The sequence below is a fragment of the Pongo abelii genome, chromosome 4 (assembly GCF_028885655.2).
Source record: "Pongo abelii isolate AG06213 chromosome 4, NHGRI_mPonAbe1-v2.0_pri, whole genome shotgun sequence".
Lineage (NCBI taxonomy): Eukaryota > Metazoa > Chordata > Mammalia > Primates > Hominidae > Pongo > Pongo abelii.
The window spans coordinates 143,261,716-143,281,194 of NC_071989.2; the positions used below are offsets into that span (position 1 = coordinate 143,261,716).

A 19,479-nucleotide genomic window follows, 5' to 3' on the forward strand; every position below is an offset into this window, starting at 1 on the left:
CCAGCTACATGGGAAGCTGAGGCATGAGAATCACTTGAACCCGGGAGGCAGAGGTTGCAGTGAGCCGAGATCACGCCACTGCACTCCAGCCTGTGCAACAAGAGCAAAACTCCATCTCAAAAAAAAAAAAAAAAGTATTGAAGTGTAAAACACTGTTCTTGCCCACAAGTTGATTCTAGTCTAGTTCAAGACACATTTAGTAAAGAGACAACATGTAATTTAAACAAACTTCTTTTTTTTCAGACCAAGTCTCGCTCTGTCACCCAGGCTGGAGTGCAATGGTGCAATCTCGGCTCACTGCAACCTCTGCTTCCTGGGTTCAAGCAATTCTCCAGCCTCAGCCTCCTGAGTAGCTGGGACTATAGGCCTGTGCCATCACACCCGGCTAATTTTTCTGTTTTTAGTAGAGATGGGGTTTTGCCATGTTGGCCAGGCTGGTCTCAAACTCCTGACCTCAGGTGATCCGCCCGCCTCAGCCTTCCACAGTGTTGGGATTACAGGTGTGAGCCACCGCGCCTGGACTAAACAAACTTTTTGAAAAGCTGTTTCTAAAAGATCCCTTAAATTCAGATATGACAGCTAATTACCTCATCATAAATTACTTTTATACTAATTGTTGCCAGGGTTTTAGAGTAGTTGAATTTAGAGTAGAAGAATTAGGCACCCTAAATTCTATAGAAATAAAACCTCAGATGAGTCTCCTTCTTAGAGTGTTACAATGAATGGGAGTTTACAACTGTTATGTGTCATGTTGCCAACAGCTGTGTTTGGGGTGGTCACTGGCAGGAGGGGACCATATCTCAGAATGGCACATTATTTCTATTTTACAAATGAGCAAATTGAGGCATAGAGAGTTAGATAACTTGCCCAGTTTACACAGACTGTAAGTTGATGAAGCTGGGATTTGAATCTTCACATGTGTGTACTTATAAATACAAATGTAAAGAAAACTCTGGTGAGTCCACCTCTTATATTGAGTTATTACTGTGTGAGTGTCAAGTACTGTTTTAGATGCTTTACATATACTATTTTGTTTAATATCCTCATTTTAAAGAATAAACTGCCTTGGCGCAGTAGCTCACACCTGTAATCCCAGGACTTTGGGAAGCTGAGGCAGGTGGATTGCTTGAGTCTCAGGAGTTCGAGACCAGGCTGGTTAACATGGCGAAACCCCATCTTTACTAAAAGTACAAAAAATTAGCTGGGCGTGGTGGTGTGTCCCGGTGGTCCCAGCTACTCGGGACGCCGAGGTGGGAGAATCACCTGAGCCCAGGAGGTTGAGGCTGCAGTGAGCTGTAATCATACCACTGCGCTCCAGCTTAGGCAATCAGAGTGAGACCCTGTCTCAAAGCAAAAGAAAAAACCTGAGGCTCTCAATAACTTGCTTTCGTTCATGCAGCTTCCAGTGGCTGGACCAGGCTTTAAATTTACTCCAAAACTTTTATGTGGGATGGCACCCTGCCCTGCCTTTGCACCATGGCCCAGCTACATGGGGTTCCCCTGGAGGGAAATGTGGAGCAGAGCCATTCCCTGGAGAGGAGGTTCAAGTATAGAGAGGACCAGCCCAAACACTGGTGCTGCCAGGTGTAGGGGCTCACGGCTGGAATCCTAGCACTTTGGGAGGCTGTAGTGGGAGGACTGCTTCAGTGAGCCGTGATCATGTCACTGCACTACAGCCTGGGTGACAGAGTGAGATCATGTCTCAAACCCCCAAAATCAGAAAAACAAAACAAAAACACCAGTAGTGTTGAGAGAAAGTGAAAAGGGGAAGGAAGTGATCAAAGACCAGCTAAATAGCCCAAGCTAAGCATGGTTCCACTACAGAGGATGTGGCCAGTAAATCTTTGCTAAGGGACTTAAATCCTATTAATTGGGGAGCTACATGTGTGGGCAGACAATTCACAGCCCTGTGATGTGATCCACTGATACCATCATTTCCCTGGGCCCTAGCATCTGCCGTTTGCTGCTTTTTTGACTAGATCTGAATGATCAAATTTATTTTATTTTTTTGAGATAGAGTTTCACTCTTGTCGCCCAGGCAGGAGTGCAAGTGCAGTGGCCCGATCTTGCAACCTCTGCCTCCCAGGTTCAAGAGATTCTCCTGCCTCAGTTTCCTCAGTAGCTAGGACTACAGGCATGTGCCACCATGCGCGACTAATTTTTGTACTTTTTTGTAGTGACAGGGTTTCACCATGTTGCCCAGCCTAGTTTCAAACTTCTGGGCTCAAGTGATCTGTCCGCCTCAGCCTCCCAAAGTGCTGGGATTACAGGCGTGAGCCACTTTGCCTGGCCAGTGACTCTATCCGAGATGCCAGTTTCATACAGTGGTATTAAGGAAGGAAAATGATGAAAGTAAATTTACTGAAAATAATGAAGGCTTACTTGTTAACTCACATCCACTGGTTCATTTTTCAGTTCTTACTTTAATGAGCAAATCTGAGTAGTAGTTTTCAAGATCATAAACAATGTAAATGTTGGAAATATAACTTTTAATTCTTTAGGACCAGCAACATTTGATCAGGGCCCCCAGTGTGATTCCTCCTGAGTTTTGCTTTTGAAATGGTTACATCTTTTTTTTTTTTTTTTGACAGAGTCTTGCTCTGTTGCCAGGCTGGAGTGCAGTGGTGCAATCTCAGCTCACTGCAACCTCCGCCTCCCGGGTTCAAGCGATTCTCCTGCCTCAGTTTCCTCAGTAGCTGGGGTTACAGGCACGCACCATCATGCCCAGCTAATTTTTGTATTTTTAGTAGAGATGGGGTTTCACCATTTTGGCCAGGCTGGTCTCGAACTCCTGGCCTCAATTGATTCACCCGCCTCGCCCTCCCAAAGTGCTGGGATTACAGGTATGAGCCACCGCACCCAGCGAAATGGTTACATTTTGTCAAGTGGGCAAATGGGAAGAACAGAAGCCCGTGAATTTTGGGCCACCTTGAGGCAAAATGCTTTATTTTTTCTAGGTCCATATGGATGGACTGCTAACAACTGCTAAGTTGAAGTTAAATGGACTCTTGTTCTTAAAAAATATATATATTTTGCCATATCCTCTGCAAAACTGCTTATTAATTTGCATAAACTTTATTATTTTTTTGAGCGGGGTGAGGGACAAGGTATTTTGCTGTCGATGGAATGCAGTGGCGTGATTTCGGCTCACTGCAGCCTCCCAGGCTCAAGCCATCCTCCCATCTCAGCCTCCTGGGTAGCTGGAACTACTGGTACGTGCCACCACGCGTGGCTAATTTTTGTATTTTTAATAGAGATGGGGTTTTGCCATGTTGCCCAGGCAGATCTCGAACACCTGGCCTCAAGTGATCCTCCTGCCTTGTCCTCCCAATGTGCTGTGATTACAGGTGCAGGCCACCATGCCTGGCCTGCTTAAACTATTCACTTAAAAACAAACAAAAAAAGAGGCCGGGCGCGGTGGCTCACACCTGTAATCCCAGCACTTTGGGAGGCCGAGGCGGTCGGATCACGAGGTCAGGAGATTGAGGCCATCCTGGCTAACACTGTGAAACCCCGTCTCTACTAAAAATACAAAAACAAAATTAGCCGGGCGTGGTGGCGGGTGCCTGTAGTCCCAGCTACTCGGGAGGCTAAGGCAGTAGAATGGCGTGAACCCGGGAGGCGGAGCTTGCAGTGAGCCGAGATCGCGCCACTGCACTCCAGCCTGGGGGACAGAGCGAGACTCCGTAGTATGTCAATTACATCTCAAAAAAGACAAAAAAACAACAAAAAAACAAAGAATACCTCCCCAAAAATGATACAAGAAAAGATTCACTTAAATCTGTTCACAGCTGTCTGCAGAGCTCCTACTGTGTGCTGAGCCTGGGGGTAAGCAGGGCACGGACACGTTTGGGAGGGGATTACAGGCCGGGTTTCCACACTTTTTGGTCCACGCAAACCCAGACGAGCCAGCTGGCTCAAGAACTTGGCTGTCACGCAATGACTGAACAGAGCCTACGTTCGAACCCACGGCTGCAAGACTTAGGAGCCCCCGATGGGAACTGCCGTGGTTCACTGCCCCAGCGAGTACTGAATGAACGACAGCGGCGGGTGGTCCCCGAGCACCCACCTCTCAACTGCCCCGCCCTGGCCTGCGACATCCTCTCACCCGCATGGACTGCGCGCAGCGCGGCCCACCGGGGAGCCCAGCTCGGTGCTAGCGCCCGTGAAGCGGAGGGGCCGGCGCCCGAGGCGGGGCAAAGTTCCTCCCAGCGCAGCCAGGACCGGAGGGCAAGGCCAGCGCGCGCCGGGCGGCCTGCGTCCCGGGCACAGACGCGACCGGCCCGCATGGGGCGGGGACCGCGCGCGGCTGCTGGGCCTACGGCTGTGGGGCGCGCAGAGTCCACCTGGCGGCCAAGAGCGCTGGCGACCGCTGAAGCTCCTGGGGGTCTTCGGGGTCCGGGCTGCGCCTGTGTCCGCGGGAAGGCTAGGCGCTGCCCACACACAGCCCCCGCTCCCGGCCAGCCCCGCAGGGAGACGACCGGGACTGCGGTAGCTGGGCGGGGCCGGGTCGGGGGCGGCTGTGGGCGGCCGGCAGGCAGCGCGCGGGGCAGCCCTAGGCAGACGGCCAATGGCGGCGGTGCTCGGGGCGCGGGGGGCGACGGGGCGCTTGTTGGCGGCGCTGCGAGGCCAGAGCCTAGGGCTCGCGGCCATGGTGAGTGCACAGCGGCCGCGTGGGCGGGGGTCAGGGGTCTGGGGTCTGGGGGCGGTGCGAGGCCCGGCAGCGTCGGCTGAGGGGCCAGCGGGACTGGGGCGGCCCCGGCGTGGGCCGGGCCTTGGAGCTCGGGCGTTGGGTCACCGCGTCCCGGGACTGAGCACCTGACCCGCGCGCCGCTCAGAGACCGGGGTGGCCGCAGCCGCCGCCACTTGCCCTTGACTTTACACCTCCGCCGAAGCCTACGAACTTGCCAACCGGAAACAAATGGGAACGAATTTTGTTCAGCAACTACAAAAGGCAGGTGTGAAAAGTAGTTGCAGAACAATTCGGTGCCCGCCGCCGCTCGCTGTGCTGAGGACGAACGGCGCTGCGGGCCCGGCTCCCTATGGCGGCTCCCTGCTCGCGCTTCACTCTAAGGGGAACCCACAGAGGTTTTGGAGGAGTTATTAATAAATTGTCTTTTTTGGTGAGATATTGGCTTTTCTTTCCTTTTTCAAGGGGCCGTCAGTTTTCCTGCTGTAGAAATTAATATTTTGGGAGTAAATGGAAGAAAAGTTTTAACATGCAGCACCACCTAGTGGAAAAGTGGTGCGTTAAACTCACCATCTCGTTTTAAGTTGCATTTTAACCGCCCATTTCAGTTTGAAATGTTTTGTTTTGTTTTTTCGAGACCGAGTCTCGCTGTATCGCCCAGCCCGGAGTGCAGTGGCACGATCTCGGCTCACTGCAACCTCCGTCTCCTGGGTTCACGCGATTCTCCCGCCTCACCCTCCCGAGTGGCTGCGATTACAGGCGCGTGTCATTTCGCCTAGGTAATTTTTTATATATTTTTAGTAGAGAGGGGTTTTCGCCATGTTGGCCAGGCTGGTCTCGAACTCCTGACCTCAGGTGATCCAGCTGCCTCGACCTCCCAAAGTGCTGGGATTACAGGCGCGAGCCACTGCGCCTGGCCTGAAATTCTTTAATAGAAGAAAAAAAAATTTTTTTTTTGAGACGGAGTCTCAGTCTGTCACCCAGGCTGGAGTGCAGTGGCGCAATCTCGGCTCACTGCAAGCTCCGCCTCCCAGGTTCACGTCATTCTCCTGCCTCAGCCTCCCGAGTAGCTGGGACAACAGGCGCCCGCCGCCACACCCGGCTAATTTTTTTGTATTTTTAGTAGAGACGGGGTTTCACCGTGTTAGCGAGGATGGTCTCGATCTCCTGACCTTGTGATCCACCCTCCTCGGCTTCCCAAAGTGCTGTAATAGAAGAAATTTAAAATAGCTCGAAAACGGAGGAAGATAAGCACTCCGCCGCTTCTTGGCCACGAAGGGGAGAACACAAGTTGAGTGCCTACTGTCACCTAGGCGTGTCTTCAGGCGTACTCTGCCCCAGGTGCTGGTGATCCAGTAAGATTAGGGTGTTCTGGGAAGGAACGAATCAACAGATATTATTTGAGCGCTGCCACGTGCCAGGCTCAATGCTAGGTACCCTCACATTCAAGATCTGTAATTTAAGCCTTTCAAAAAATCTTGGCAGGTAGATATTATAATATCCCCACTACAGCAGAAGGATCCCGGAATTCAGAAAAGCGAAGTTTAGTATCCCACAGCTAAAAGTAACAAAGTTAGGCCTTAGATTTGGTTTACTCTCTTCAAATCCTAGCCTACCGCCCACCCCCTGAAAAAATTAAGCCCACCACCAAGGGTTCTACTGTGAATGTGCCCTCATGGGGGCCTTTGATGTTATGTAGGTGAAGTGGCTCCATTTCCCAGTCCTGGGCGTGGTCCCTGCTGCTGGGCAGGTGTCTGGGCATAAAGTGTATATCATTAATCTTAGCGCGGATGTGGATGGTCCAGCACTCAGAGAAAACAGCTCAGAGTGTGTTCCACAGACTCCAGGTTCCTGCCTTATTACAGACAGCATGTTTAATGGTTTTCTTTGCAGCTACTCGGTATGGACACGCATAATTCTGTTTCTTTTCCAAAATTCTCTGAGTTGACAAGTGTTTAAGAATTTCAGAATTCTTTCTTTCTTTTTTTTGAGACGGAGTCTCGCTCTGTTGTCCAGACTGGAGTGCAGTGGTGCGATCTTGGCGCACTGCAACCTCCGCCTCCTGGGTTCAAGCGATTCTCCTGCCTCAGCCTCCTGAGTAGCTGGGACTATAGGCACGCGCCACCACGCTTGGCTAATTTTTGTATTTTTAGTAGAGACGGAATTTCACCATCTTGGCCAGGCTGGCCTCGAACTCCTGACCTTGTGATCTGCTCGCCTCGGCCTCCCAAAGTGCTGGGATTGCAGGCATGAGCCACCATGCCTGGCCAAGAATTTTAGATTTCTTATGATAGATGTATGTGTAAGTTTTTCAGAACTGTCATTCATCAGAAAAACTGATGAATGAATTTTTTGATTCTTTTTTTTTTTTTTTTTTTTGAGTTGGAGTTTCACTCTCGCCCAGGCTGGAGTGCAGTGGCACGATCTTGGCTCCCTGCAACCTCCATCCTCCGGGTTCAAATGATTCTCCTTCCTCAGCCTCCTGAGTAGCAGGGACTACAGGCGCCTGCCACCGCGCCCGGCTAATTTTTTGTATTTTTAGTAGAGATGGGGTTTCACCATCTTGGCCAGGCTGGTCTTGAACTCCTGACCTTGTGATCCACCCACCTCGGCCTCCCAAAGTGCTGGAATTACAGGCGTGAGCCACCACGCCCAACCTTTTTTTTTTTTTTTTTTTTTTTAAGAGACAGGGTCTCACTCTGTTGCCCAGGCTGGAATGCAGTGGTGATCATAGCTCACTGCAGCCTCAGTCACCTGGTCTCAAGTGATCCTCCCACCTCAGCCTCCCAAGTAGCTGGGACTAGACATGGTCCACTACACCCAGTTATTTTTAAAAATTTTTTTGTAGAGACGAGGTCTCATTGTATTGCCCAGGCTAGTCTTCAACTCCTGGCCTAAAATGATCCTCCCACCTCAGCTTCCCAAAGTGCCAGGGTTACAGATGTGAGTCACTGTGCCCGGTCCTAGTAAACGGTTTTTTTTTTTTTTTTTGAGACGGAGTCTCACTCTGTTGCCCAGGCTGGATGGCTGGGATTACAGGCGTGTGCCACCATGCCCAACTAATCTAGTAAGTGGTTTTTAATAACAGGCTTTTGCATATTTTGTTTAATTAAAAAGTATTCTCTGCTGGGCGCAGTGGCTCACGCCTGTAATCCCAGCACTTTGGGAGGCTGAGGTGGGCGGATCTCTTGAGGTCAGGAGTTTGCAACTAGCCTAGCCAATATGTGAAACCCTGTCTCTACTAAAAATACAAAACGTTAGCTGGGCCTGGTGGCATGCACCTGTAATCACAGCTACTCAGGAGGCTGAGGCAGAAGAGTCGCTTGAACCTGGGAGGCAGAGGTTGCAGTGAGCTGAGATCACACCACTCCACTCCAGCCTGGGCGACAGAGCAAGACTTGGTCTCAAAAAAAAAAAAAAAAAGGTACTCTCATTCTTTCCTTTTGTTAGTTGTGGGGAAGAATAGCCGACCTAGCAAAGAAGAAAAACTAGAAAACTGATTCATTAGTATTTTTTTCTTTATCTTCATAGAATAAGTTGTCTAAAGGTAAAATCTTTTTCCTGTCTTAATATTAGTGATAAACGATTTTAGGATTTCTGAAGTGGGAGTGAGTTGCAGCTTAATGGCAGAGAATCCAGGGAATGCAGCTTAGCCCACAGTTGCCCTTTGATGAGGAGCCTTCACTAATGTTCATGTTTCTGGGTGACAGCCTCTCTCTCACCTGAGCCTACAGTAACTCTGCAAGTAGGTAAGGCAGGAAGTATTGCCTGGAATGAGAACCCTGCTTTCCCGACTTCTAGTCAAGTGTCCATCTCTTCTCTCTGGCCCTGATGTTTAAAGTTATTTCAGTTAAAAAAACCAATAGAATGGGAAGTGTGGGCCTGTTAACCAACAGAACCTGGCTTTGTGAATGTCATCCCCAGGGTGAGTAGAAACAGGCCAGACAGTGCACACAAGTGCTTTGGACTGGGCAGTACTCTGGCCAAACTATGGAGAGAGTTTGTCTGACTGGTGCTCTGAGAAAAGGGCTTCATAAACCCACCCCACTGAGGCCAGGGCTTTTTACCTGTAGTCCAGAGGATCTGTGGACTCCCAGAAGTTAGATAAAATCCTATGTAAATGTGCATTTGTTTTTCCCCATCCGGTGATTGGTTTTCATTAGATGTGACAGGAGATGGTAATTCCAAATAGTTAAAACCATCTTTCATTCCTTTGTTCTCAAGACAGACCAAAATAAGGCTAGCTCTGTACAAAATAAGCTGCTCTATGGTATGTTCCCTCTGGCCCCCTTACTGCTGCCTTGAGCGTCGCAGTTCAGCTTCTCTGGCTTATTAGAGATACAACAGAAAGTAGTGAAGGCTACTGAGGTGATGTAGGGCCATTCAAAGAGCAATAGACCTGGAGTTTGGAGACTTGGATTTTAATTCTGGTCCTGCCAATAGACTTGCCACAAGTCTGCAGTGTCCAAGATGGCCAGTGGTAATAGTCAATCTTTGTTGTATCTGTAATAAACCACAGAAGGGCTGGGCGCAGTCACTCATGCCTGTAATTCCAGCACTTTGGGCGGTCCAGGCGGGCAGATGGCTTGAGCTCAGGAATTCAAGGCCAGCCTGAGCAACATGGTGAAAATCCGTCTCCACCAAAAATACAAAAAATTAGTTGGGTGTGGTGGTGTGCACCTGTAGTCCCAGCTACTCGGGAGGCTGAGGTGGGAGGATCATTTGCGCCCAGGAGGCGGAGGTTGCAGTGAGCCATGATTGCACCACTACGCTCCAGCCTGGGCAACAGAGCGAGACCCTGTCTCAAAACAACCAACCAACCAACCAGAGAAGCTGAATTGTGAAGTTTGAGGCAGCAGTAAGGGGGCCAGAGGTGACATGCCATGGAGGCAGCTTATTTTGCACACAGCTAGCCTTGCTTTGGTCTCTCTTATGAGAACAAAGGAATGAAAGATGGTTAGAATTTGTTGCCTTTCAGACTTTTTTACATCTCTGCTGAAGGTAAGGAGCCATAAGTTTGAGTTTGAGTAAACTTGTACATTTTCAGATATGAAATCTGTTCTCTTCATAGTCATCAGGTACTCACAGGTTGACTCCAGAGGAGAGGAACCAAGCTATACTTGACCTTAAAGCAGCAGGATGGTCGGAATTAAGTGAGAGAGATGCAATCTACAAAGAATTCTCCTTCCGCAATTTTAATCAGGTAATTGTTATAAATTCTTGCTAGGGCTGTGGTCTATTTTAGTCACCTTAGGCTATAACTCTTTCTGATTCTGCCAGTTGTCTGGTCCCATGTAGATCTAGGATTTAACTTTTCCCTTCTTTAAGAATTCAGTGATAGAGTGACATCCTTGTTGACAGTTGCTACCACCCACCTGGGTGGTGTTTAGCTCTGGGGGAAGAGGGTGGTTTGTGTTATTTGGAAAACAAATTCTGAAACCACTATTGCTTTGATTTGGTGTTGGTTAGGATATGTAGTTTCTTTTGAAATTTCAAATAACATTAAAAGAGAGTATAAGCTTTTTATTATTGATTATTATTTTTTGAGACAGGGTCTTGCTCTGTTGCCCAGGCTGGAGTGCAGTGGTATGATTGTGGCTTACTGCTGCCTCGACCTCCTGGGCTCAGGTGATCCTCCCACCTCAGCCTCCCGAGTAGCCGGGACTACAGGCATGTGGCATGCCCAGCTAATTTTTGCATTGTTTGGAGAGACAGGGTCTGGCTATGTTGCCCAGACTGGTCTCAAATTCCTGGCCTCAAGCGATCCTCCTGCCTTGGCCTCCCAATGTGCTGGGAATACAGGTGTGAGCCACTGTGCCCAGCCTAAGCTTTTTATACTTATCAGAAAGGGGCATGAATAAAACTGGTTGAGGAAGATGTGCCTGCTTGACTTATTTTCCCCGACTTTTTCTGGGCCATTGGTAGTTTTTTTTCTTCCTGCAGTTAAATTTTGATCTCTCAGTCGTCTCCCAGGCTGCACCCTTTGCCCTGATTGGCTTATTTTTCTCCAGCCCAGTAGCCAGATCCTGAACCTTTTCTTAAAACCTGACCTCCCCCTTGGAAGTCAGCTTTAACAAAGTAACTGTTCCATTAGGGACCCACCCTGTTTAGAGAGTCATCTCCCATGACTTAACCTTCAGTTATTACACCACTGCATTTGTAAAAGGTAAATGCTTTTGACTATTTTGTTTGTTCAGTTAGTTTGGTAATCCTTTGGACAGATTTATTGTTTTTATTTATATTGGGTGTCGGCATCTAGAAGTCAGAGACCATGTTTGCTTAAATAACTCTATTGTACCCAACACAGTTCTGGGTACAAACAGGCATTTGATAAATGCAGACATTGATTACAGTGTTTGCTAGTTTCTAGAAGGGTGTGTGAGGACCAGATTCGCACCAAAGAAACCTTCGGCATGTTTTCCTAGTAAATGCCGTTGGCTCCACTGAGCTGCATGCCCGATTCTGTTCTCTATCCATCTGGCTGCCAGCCTCTGCTGTGAGTCTCCAACTCCTAAGGAAACCTGGACCAAGCAGACTCCCTGTCCCCGCTGCCCCACGTGCTCGACAGCTCTTGTCAGGGGCTTAGCACGCTGTGGCTGGTGGCAGGGAATCCCATTGGTACAGTAAGCCTGTGCATAAGCTCTAGGTAGCATTTTCCAAGCTTATTAAAATTCTTACATGTGTACAGCTTGACTTCTTTAAACCTGGCCTAATTTATTGGGCTTGAACATGTGGCTTAAAGTACTTGAGTGGTGTTGCCTCAGGCCCTGCCCATGATTCAGTCCTCCAGCACCATTCTGACCTTGCACTCAGGGTGACTTTCAGCAATGGTAGGGAAGCATACTGGATTGATTGTAACATTATTCACTGGGGCATTTAATTAAGTAGACTTTTTTTCCCATTCACCCAACTTTTAGGAAAAAGGCAGATGACAAGAAAATCAGCTGATGTGTCAGGGAATGTATTCAGAGAACCAACACTGAGATTATATCTGGGGGTCAGTTTTCCCACCAGGCTCCTATGACTTCTGCGTGTACCATGGCCTGTAATGGTAACTGGTGTCCTGACAGTTATCAGTGCCCTCCAGCGAAACACAACTAGGAACACACCTACAGTCAAACAAGTTGAGCTTATTGCTTGTTGCAGTGAGGGAGAATGCACACCAAAGGGCACCATGGGGTGAGCCAGTATAGGATTTGGGCTGTGGTAGTGATTTGGGGACTTTACTCTGGATTAGATGCTGTCAGGAAATGGGTAACTCTGTCATTTAGTATTTTAGTAAATCGTATCTATAGGGAGAGTAGATTAAAGCAGTGCCAAAGCTGAAATTGAAGAAGAAGCAATAGTCACTCATTAGCTGGGGGAGGAGGATGTTTGGTATTTTGTGGCTTGGACAATGTTCATGTTTTGTCTGTGTTCAGATATTGCAGAGTGGTCTTGTTTTTGTCTTCGTCCATCATGTTCACAGAGTGGCCTTGTCTGATGTTGATGTTTATGTTGATGTTCGAAAGGAGAGCACCAAGGACTGGTTGATAGTACCAGGCCTGCGCCCAGGTATCAGGAGCTGCTTTTCTCTTGCTCACAATTAGTGAGTAGAGAGTAGTGACCCTCTGGCACTGACAGGTCCTCATTCATCTTTCATCTAGGACAGAAAAGCCATTGTTTTTTATTGTAACAACAGCATAACATTAAAATAGGATGGTGTAAATAAAAAAAATTTCCTATCGCAACTACTTTTATTTTTCTCTGTTCTCTTCTGGTCTTTCTCCATGGGTATGTTTGTTTGCCAAGTATGCCAGAGCATGCCAGTTATACATGTGGTTACATTTTTTAAAACATTTTTAATTTTATCATGAAATATTTATTAATTCAACAAAGATTTATTAAGCATTTTCTGTGTGCTAGGTACTACTCCAAGCTCATACAGCTCCCATCCCAGTGGGAAAATAGACAATAAACAGATGAATAGGAAATATAATTTCAGCTAGTGATGAGTACCCTGAAGAATAAAGTAGGGAATTGGAGTGGAGGGGGGACAGAGGCACTCTTGGAGGTGGAGTGGTCTGGAAAGGCCTCTCTGGGGAGGGGACCTCTGAGGCCTGAATAATGTGAAGGAGCTCAGCACATGGTGATCCAGTGGAAGAGCTTTGCAGCTGGAGAACAGCAAGCACAGAGTTCCCAAAGCAGAATGACCTTGGCATAATTGAGCCAGAAGCAGAAGGCCAGTGTAGAGCGGAGCAGGCGAGGAGACGAGGGGAAGGGTCTGAGCATGGGGGCCTTCTTGGTGTGGTGAGGAGTTTGGATTTTATTCTGTGAAGGAAAGCTAACGGAGGATTTCAGGCAGAGAAGTGTCATCCTGTGGCTGTGTTCTAAAAAATCACCCTGGCTGTTCTGCTCAGAATAGGCGGTAGGAAGGTCAGAGTGGAAGCAGGCAGACTCTGTAGAACACTGTTGCAGATGTCTAGACCGGGGATGATGGGGGTCTTATGGAGGTACCAGTGGGGATGGAGAGAAATGTATGGTTCCACATATTTTGAAAGTAGAATAATCAAGACTTGCTGAATGATTGGATGTGGGATAGGGGAGGGTCAAGGATGGCACCAAGGTTTTGGTTCAAGCTATAGTGTCAAGGGTAGTGCCACTGGAGCCATTTACTGAGCTGTGGAAGATGGGGTGCAAGGTGAGGGGCAGGGGTATGGAGGTGAGAATCCTGTTTTGACATGTCAGGTTTGAGGTACTTATTAGTCATCCAAATGGAGTTATTGGGTTAGGAAGTGGGTGTAAGAGGCTGGAGTTCAGGCTGAGACAGCAGTTTGTGAGTTGTCAGAGGGGATCATTGTGAGAGCATGGTCCGGATAGGCAGGAGAGGACAGGATCAGATGGGCAGTGGAGGCACAGCGATGATACGTCCATTGTGGTCTAGATACCAATAGGCCGTTACATTCATCCTGGGAAAAAGAGGGCCATTCTCTCCTGATTGCTTTTGTTTTTTAGTGAGATCATCAATTGAGAGCAAGTAGGGGTGGAAGGGAAGAGTGTTGGAGACCTGGGGAGATAAGAGAAGGAGTGGAATAGTCATTTTGGAGACTAAGATAGTGAAAAAACTTGAGAAACGTGGCTGGTTGCTAGGCAGTTCTGTGTCACTACAGATTTGGGGTCAAACATTTAAAGTGAAAATTTTGTATGTTTTTTTTTCTGCTGTGTTCAGCTGCTGTGCACAAGCTGGAGTAGGTGCAGAGTTGAGCTTAACAAGGACTGAACTTTTGCCAAATGAATGCAATGGAGGAACAGAGGGATGAGGGAAAAAAGGGAGGGACTGAAACACTGGCCCTCGGAGTCTCGGCCGGGTAGGGAAGTGCGGCTGTGATGGGGAGGTGACAGTGATGAGCTGAGAGTGTCATTTGACATCATCTATTTTTTTTTTTTTTTTTCAGATGGAGTTTCACTCTTGTCACCCAGTCTGGAGTACAATGGTGCGATCTTGGCTCACTGCAACCTCCACCTCCCAGGTTCAAGTGATTCTTCTGTCTCAGCCTCCAGAGTAGCTGGGATTACAGGCGCCCACCATCATGCCCAGCTAATTTTTTGTATTTATAGTAGAGATGGGGTTTCGCCATGTTGGCCAGGCTGGTCTTGAATTCCTGACCTCAGGTGATCTGCCCGCCTCGGCCTCCCAAAGTGTTGGGATTACAGGCATGAGCCACTGCACCCAGTCGACATCATCTTTTTGAAGGGAAATTGAGCAATACCTATCAACTTTTAAAACTCACATACCAGGGCTGGGCGCGGTGGCTAACGCCTGTAATCCCAGCACTTTGGGAGGCCGAGGTAGGTGGATCACGAGGTCAGGAGTTCGAGACCAGCCTGACCAACATGGTGAAACCCTGTCTCTACCAAAAATACAAAAATTAACCAGGCGTGGTGGCATGCGCCTGTAATCCCAGCTACTCAGGAGGCTGAGGGAGGAGAATCGCTTGAACCTGGGAGGCAGAGGTTGCAGTGAGCCGAGATCACACCATTTCACTCCGGCCTGGGTGACAAAGTGAGACTCTGTCTCAAAAAAAAAAAAAAAAAAGGACATATCCATTGTCCTAACCTAGAAATTTATCTTCTAAATATTGTTCTGAATGTATGCAAATAGGATATGTGGGGATGTCCATTAAAGCCTGATGGGCCTCTAATTTTTTTTTTTTTTTTTTTTTTTTTTTTTTGAGACAGGGTCTAATTCTGTTACCCAGGCTGGAGTGCAGTGGTGTGGTTATGACTCACTGCAGCCTTGAACTCCCTGGGCTCAGGCGATCATCCCACCTCAGCCTCCTGAGTAGCTGGTACTACAGGTGTGAGCCACCACGCCTGGCTAATTTTTGAATTTTTTTTGCAGAAAGGGGGTTTCGCCATGTTGCCCAGGCTGGTCTCGAACTCTTGGGCTCAAGTGATCCTCCTGCCTCAGCCTCTCAAAGTATTGGGGTTATAGGCATGAGCCACCACACCAGGCCTCTAATTTTTTATTGTGAGCAGCCATTTCCATGAGCATATGCACACCATGGTGAGAACATATCTCCCTTGCTGCAACCCTGCCCTCAGCGGGGTTTAAGGGAGGCCTGCTGTGTTCCATATACTCATAGCAATGGCAGCACCTCTCCTGGCCTGAGCTCTACAGACTGGACAAAGCCACAGTCAGAACTAAAGACACCCTCTCCCTGAAAGAGTGTGACCCACACTTGGTGGTGTCATATTGCAAAAAAATTTGGGGGCCAGCCATGATGGCTCACTCCTGTAATCCCAGAACTCTGGGAGGCCGAGGTGAGTGGGTTGCTTGAGCCAAGGAGTTCAAGGCTAGCCTGGGCAACACAGGGAGACCCCATCTCTACAAAAATAAAAAAAATTAGCCAAGAGTGGTGGCACGCACCTGTGGTCTCAGTTACATGGGAGGGAGGCTGGGGTTGGAGAATCATTTGAACCCGGGGTAGAGGCTGCAGTGAGCTGTGATTGCACTACTGCACTCCAGGCTGAGCGAAAGTGTGAGACTATCTCAAAAAAAAAAAAATCTTTGCTGAATATAGGGTTAAAAAATTCATTTTGTTTGTATTGCTCAATAGGTTATGAGCATTTTTCAGTTCTTTAGTCTTTTTATTTTTAGTAAAATTTTCAGGAGTATGATTTTACTTGGTTGGGTGTCACAGTTAAATGATTTGCTTATGTAGTTTGTGTACAGTGGTATCACAAGTTTGCTTTAATCTTCATTTCTTTTACTGCTATGAAAAATGAACTATTTTGGAAATGTTTCAGTGACCCTGGATGAAAAACCTATTTCCTGAAGCTTTGAGTTATTCCAGGTTTACTGTAAGAATAAATAGCCCGCAAAACACATTTGAACTTCTTTTCTCTCAGAATTTTATTCTAAGGTATGGTTAGTTCCAAATAATCCAAATTCATTGGATAGCTCAGATGGATACAAATACTTGGAGATTATAAGTACAGAATTTTCAAGGAATTCTCCTAGCATAGGTGGATGAAGTAGCCGTAGGCGTCAGTTGCTGTTAGCCTCCTGTTTGCACCCTTGGTGGAGGTACACGGGCTCTGCAGCGTGTCAATGGACAGTATGTTGGTGACAAACAGTGACTCTGTGAGCAGACAGAGCATGGCAATGGTGGGACTCGAGGCAGGGAGTTTCCACACTAGGAGTGCTTGGACCCAGACGGGGTGGGATTGGCATTTGTAAAGGAACTTTGCTTTTTTGTTGTTCTTGTTGACAGAAGGTGGGAGAGGTCTGCAAGTGACATATAAACTTAGGTGTTTGGTAACTGCAGGATGTCTGTGTTGAAAGAACAAAATGTCAGGTAGAAATGTGGGTGTGAGAGTCCCATAAAGACAGATTTTGTTATGCATTGACATGTATGGGATGAACTGGAAGCTTACAAAATCCGAGGAGATTTTAAGTTTAAAGGTAGGTGCAGAAGGTGAGGCTTTGGAACCTAGGAAATAGCTACTACAGGTGCCAGCAGGTGGAGCCCTCCAGGGTAGGAGCCCAGCCAGGCCAGGCGGCAACACCCCTCTCTGCCCCCCAGAAGGCTGTCCCTGTTCTTTCACTTCTGAATAACTGGGGCTACCCTTGTTCAGCATGGAAATAAGCTCAGGATCAGGAACAGGTAAGCGGCAGTGGCTGGGCGCCTGGGTGAATGATAAATTTTGTGTGTAGGACATGAGGAGTTTCCAATGGTGATTCAGGAGGAAGGGACCAAGCTTTGTGAGAATCAGCTGTGGTTCTCTGCGGAGGAGCTCCTGGGCCATCTGTGCTTTCTTCGGTGGGCCTGCCCAGCAGGGCATTCAGTCATATTGGATGGAATCATATGAGCTGGTTGATATTCAGGGCAAGGTCCAAGCTTTACTGGTTTTGTATCTTGTTCGTCACCCTCACCTTTTGGTTGCTGTGCTGCTGCCACTGAAGCTTTCTGGAGCTGGAGCGGGAGGGAGGAGGAGTTCTCTGGGCGCCCAGGCTGGGTTGGTGGTGCTCTGCACATCCTAGCAGCAGTAGCACCATATGTGATTTTGGGGTTTGTAAAATGTTTCTTTTCCTGTGCCCGCAGAGACTCCTGCGTAGAGCAGTTCAAAGTTACTGTTGCTGCCTTACTTTATAAAAATGTTTTATTGAGGAATTTGATAATAGGCTTATGGTGAACATTTTGAAATGCTTAGTGAAGTCAAAGGCTTGATGATACCAGAAGAAAGCCAACTGCTGATGAAAGTCTTAACAATCCTCCACAGAATATTGGTAGAGGTCTCGATAGCTCTCATTGTGAATGAATGAGTTTGGGTTTGATTGTTCTTTGTTGTGCACATCAAAGTTATGAGTGAGTAATGCATCTGTGCACTCTTGAAAGAGGATATTCTACCTGTGGAGGGTAGGGAAGCACTCCCAAAGAGGAGGCCTGTGGCCTGGGCGTCATATAGGTTAGAAAATGTCATTTTGTGCTGGGCATGGTGGCTCACACGTGTAATCCCAGCACTTTGGGAGGCCGAGGCAGGCGGGTCACCAGAGGTCAGGAGTTCGACACCAGCCTGGCCAACATGGCGAAACCCCTTCTCTACTAAAAATACAAAAATTAGCTGGGCGTGGTGGAAGGTGCCTGTAATACCAGCTACTTGGGAGGCTGAGGCAGGAGAATGGCTTGAACCCGGGAGGCAGAGGTTGCAGTGAGCAGAGATCACGGCACTGCACTCCAGCCTGGGCAACAGAGTACTCCATCTCAAAAAATAAAATAAAATAAAATAAAAATAAAAAAATGTCATTTTGATTTGAAAGTATAAGCTAGTGTTTGTGTGTCCGGCACCAGGTAAAGTGAAAACTCGTATGGCTGTCACACACACTATTGCATTTAACATGTGCCCGTGATTGGCTTTGTAACCACAGCAGACTAGAAACTTGAGAAAGTGTTCATAGTTTTCATTGGAATAGAATAGAGACACTCATATTTTAGCAAACTTTACCTAAAGTGTGAGAAGCTAGTAAAAATATCTGTGTAGTGTTCATGTTGGTGTTCCCTTTGGAATTCTTCCTGAGCAGGACCACGTTGATGCTCCCAGGAGGTGGCTGGAATGTCAATGTTGGCGTCCACCAGGGTAGGGAAATAAGAGCCTGAAATGTTATCATTTGGAGCTTTGTTGCTGCTGATTGTGTCGTACAGTAGGTCTAGACCTGGCGTGTATTTGTAAAAGTGCATGCAATAGATAGATGAGGAGAAATGTAAAACAGGTGTCAACAATGCAAATATGACACCACACTGCAGTGTGAAAACACCGTGGTCCTTACACCATCCTTTAATAAAAATGGACTTTTAACTGCATCATTTTCTCTTAGTCGTGTAGTAAATCTTCTGTTTACAGAACTTAGCCTGAGTATTTTGTAAAAGTCAAGCAGCCAAGAAGTGTAATTTCCTCAACTGTCTTTGTCTTGCCCTTTTACAGATGGAGTAAAATCAGGTGTGTAAAAAATAAAAAAGCAGTTTGAGCTGACGTGAAAGGTATTTCAGATTTATGCTTTGCAGATGATATTGGTATGATTAATGCATTCATTGCTTTTTTTTATTGCTTTTCACAGATAATGTACATAATGCATGGAAAATGTTGTGGGTTTAAATCTGTGCCAGGTTTAGACTGTGAATATCAACAGATGTTATCATATAAGTACCATAATTATTATAAAATAAAAAATTTGTCATGAAATGCAGTGACATAAATTTCATTTATGTAAATTGCTTTCATTAGTATAAAACCTTAGTGTAGCTGTTAGGGTTTGTGAAGCACTTTAGATGAGATTAACTTGGTATAAAGTGGTCACAAATGGGTTGCTTTAAATTTAACTGACAAGAAAATAACACTCAAAACTTAGGAAATTACTGAGGCATTTGCCTACATTGCTGGTACCGCTTAAATAGGTTGACTATGAATTAATAACAATAGACTGCTGGCTCAATAATTGCAGAAAATAATTGAAAGGAGACCTTAAATAATAACTTAAAAGTATTTTGGTCTTGCTCATTTCTGTTCTGTTTCTGTTTTTCTTTGGTATGCCTGCCCACCGCTTCAGTACTGCCATTATCAACAGCTTTCGGGTTTGCACCGCAGTTTTGTCCATAGTTGTGGTGCGTTAGGGCCATGACACAGAACTTGCATTTAGATGTGTCAGACAGAATACAAATATTGGGTGCCTGATGGAGCAGCTGTAGCGGCTGAGCAGCCACTGTGTTCTTAGCAGAAACAGTGCTGCATTCACATTCCTGTGGCTGGGT

At 47.1% G+C, this 19,479-nt stretch overlaps 1 protein-coding gene across 2 annotated transcripts in view; it reads left to right on the forward strand.

Annotated features, from left to right (window-relative positions):
* The first annotated feature begins 4,410 nt into the window (after positions 1-4,410).
* PCBD2 (pterin-4 alpha-carbinolamine dehydratase 2) overlaps positions 4,411-19,479 on the forward strand; it is a 60,434-nt gene continuing 45,365 nt past the window's right edge. For both annotated transcript variants that reach the window (XM_054556570.2, XM_002815899.5), the window contains exons 1-2: positions 4,411-4,654; positions 9,762-9,893. In XM_054556570.2, coding sequence (XP_054412545.1) covers positions 4,571-4,654; positions 9,762-9,893 — 216 coding nt within the window. In that variant the 5' untranslated portion in view covers positions 4,411-4,570. The remainder of the gene's footprint in view (positions 4,655-9,761; positions 9,894-19,479) is intronic.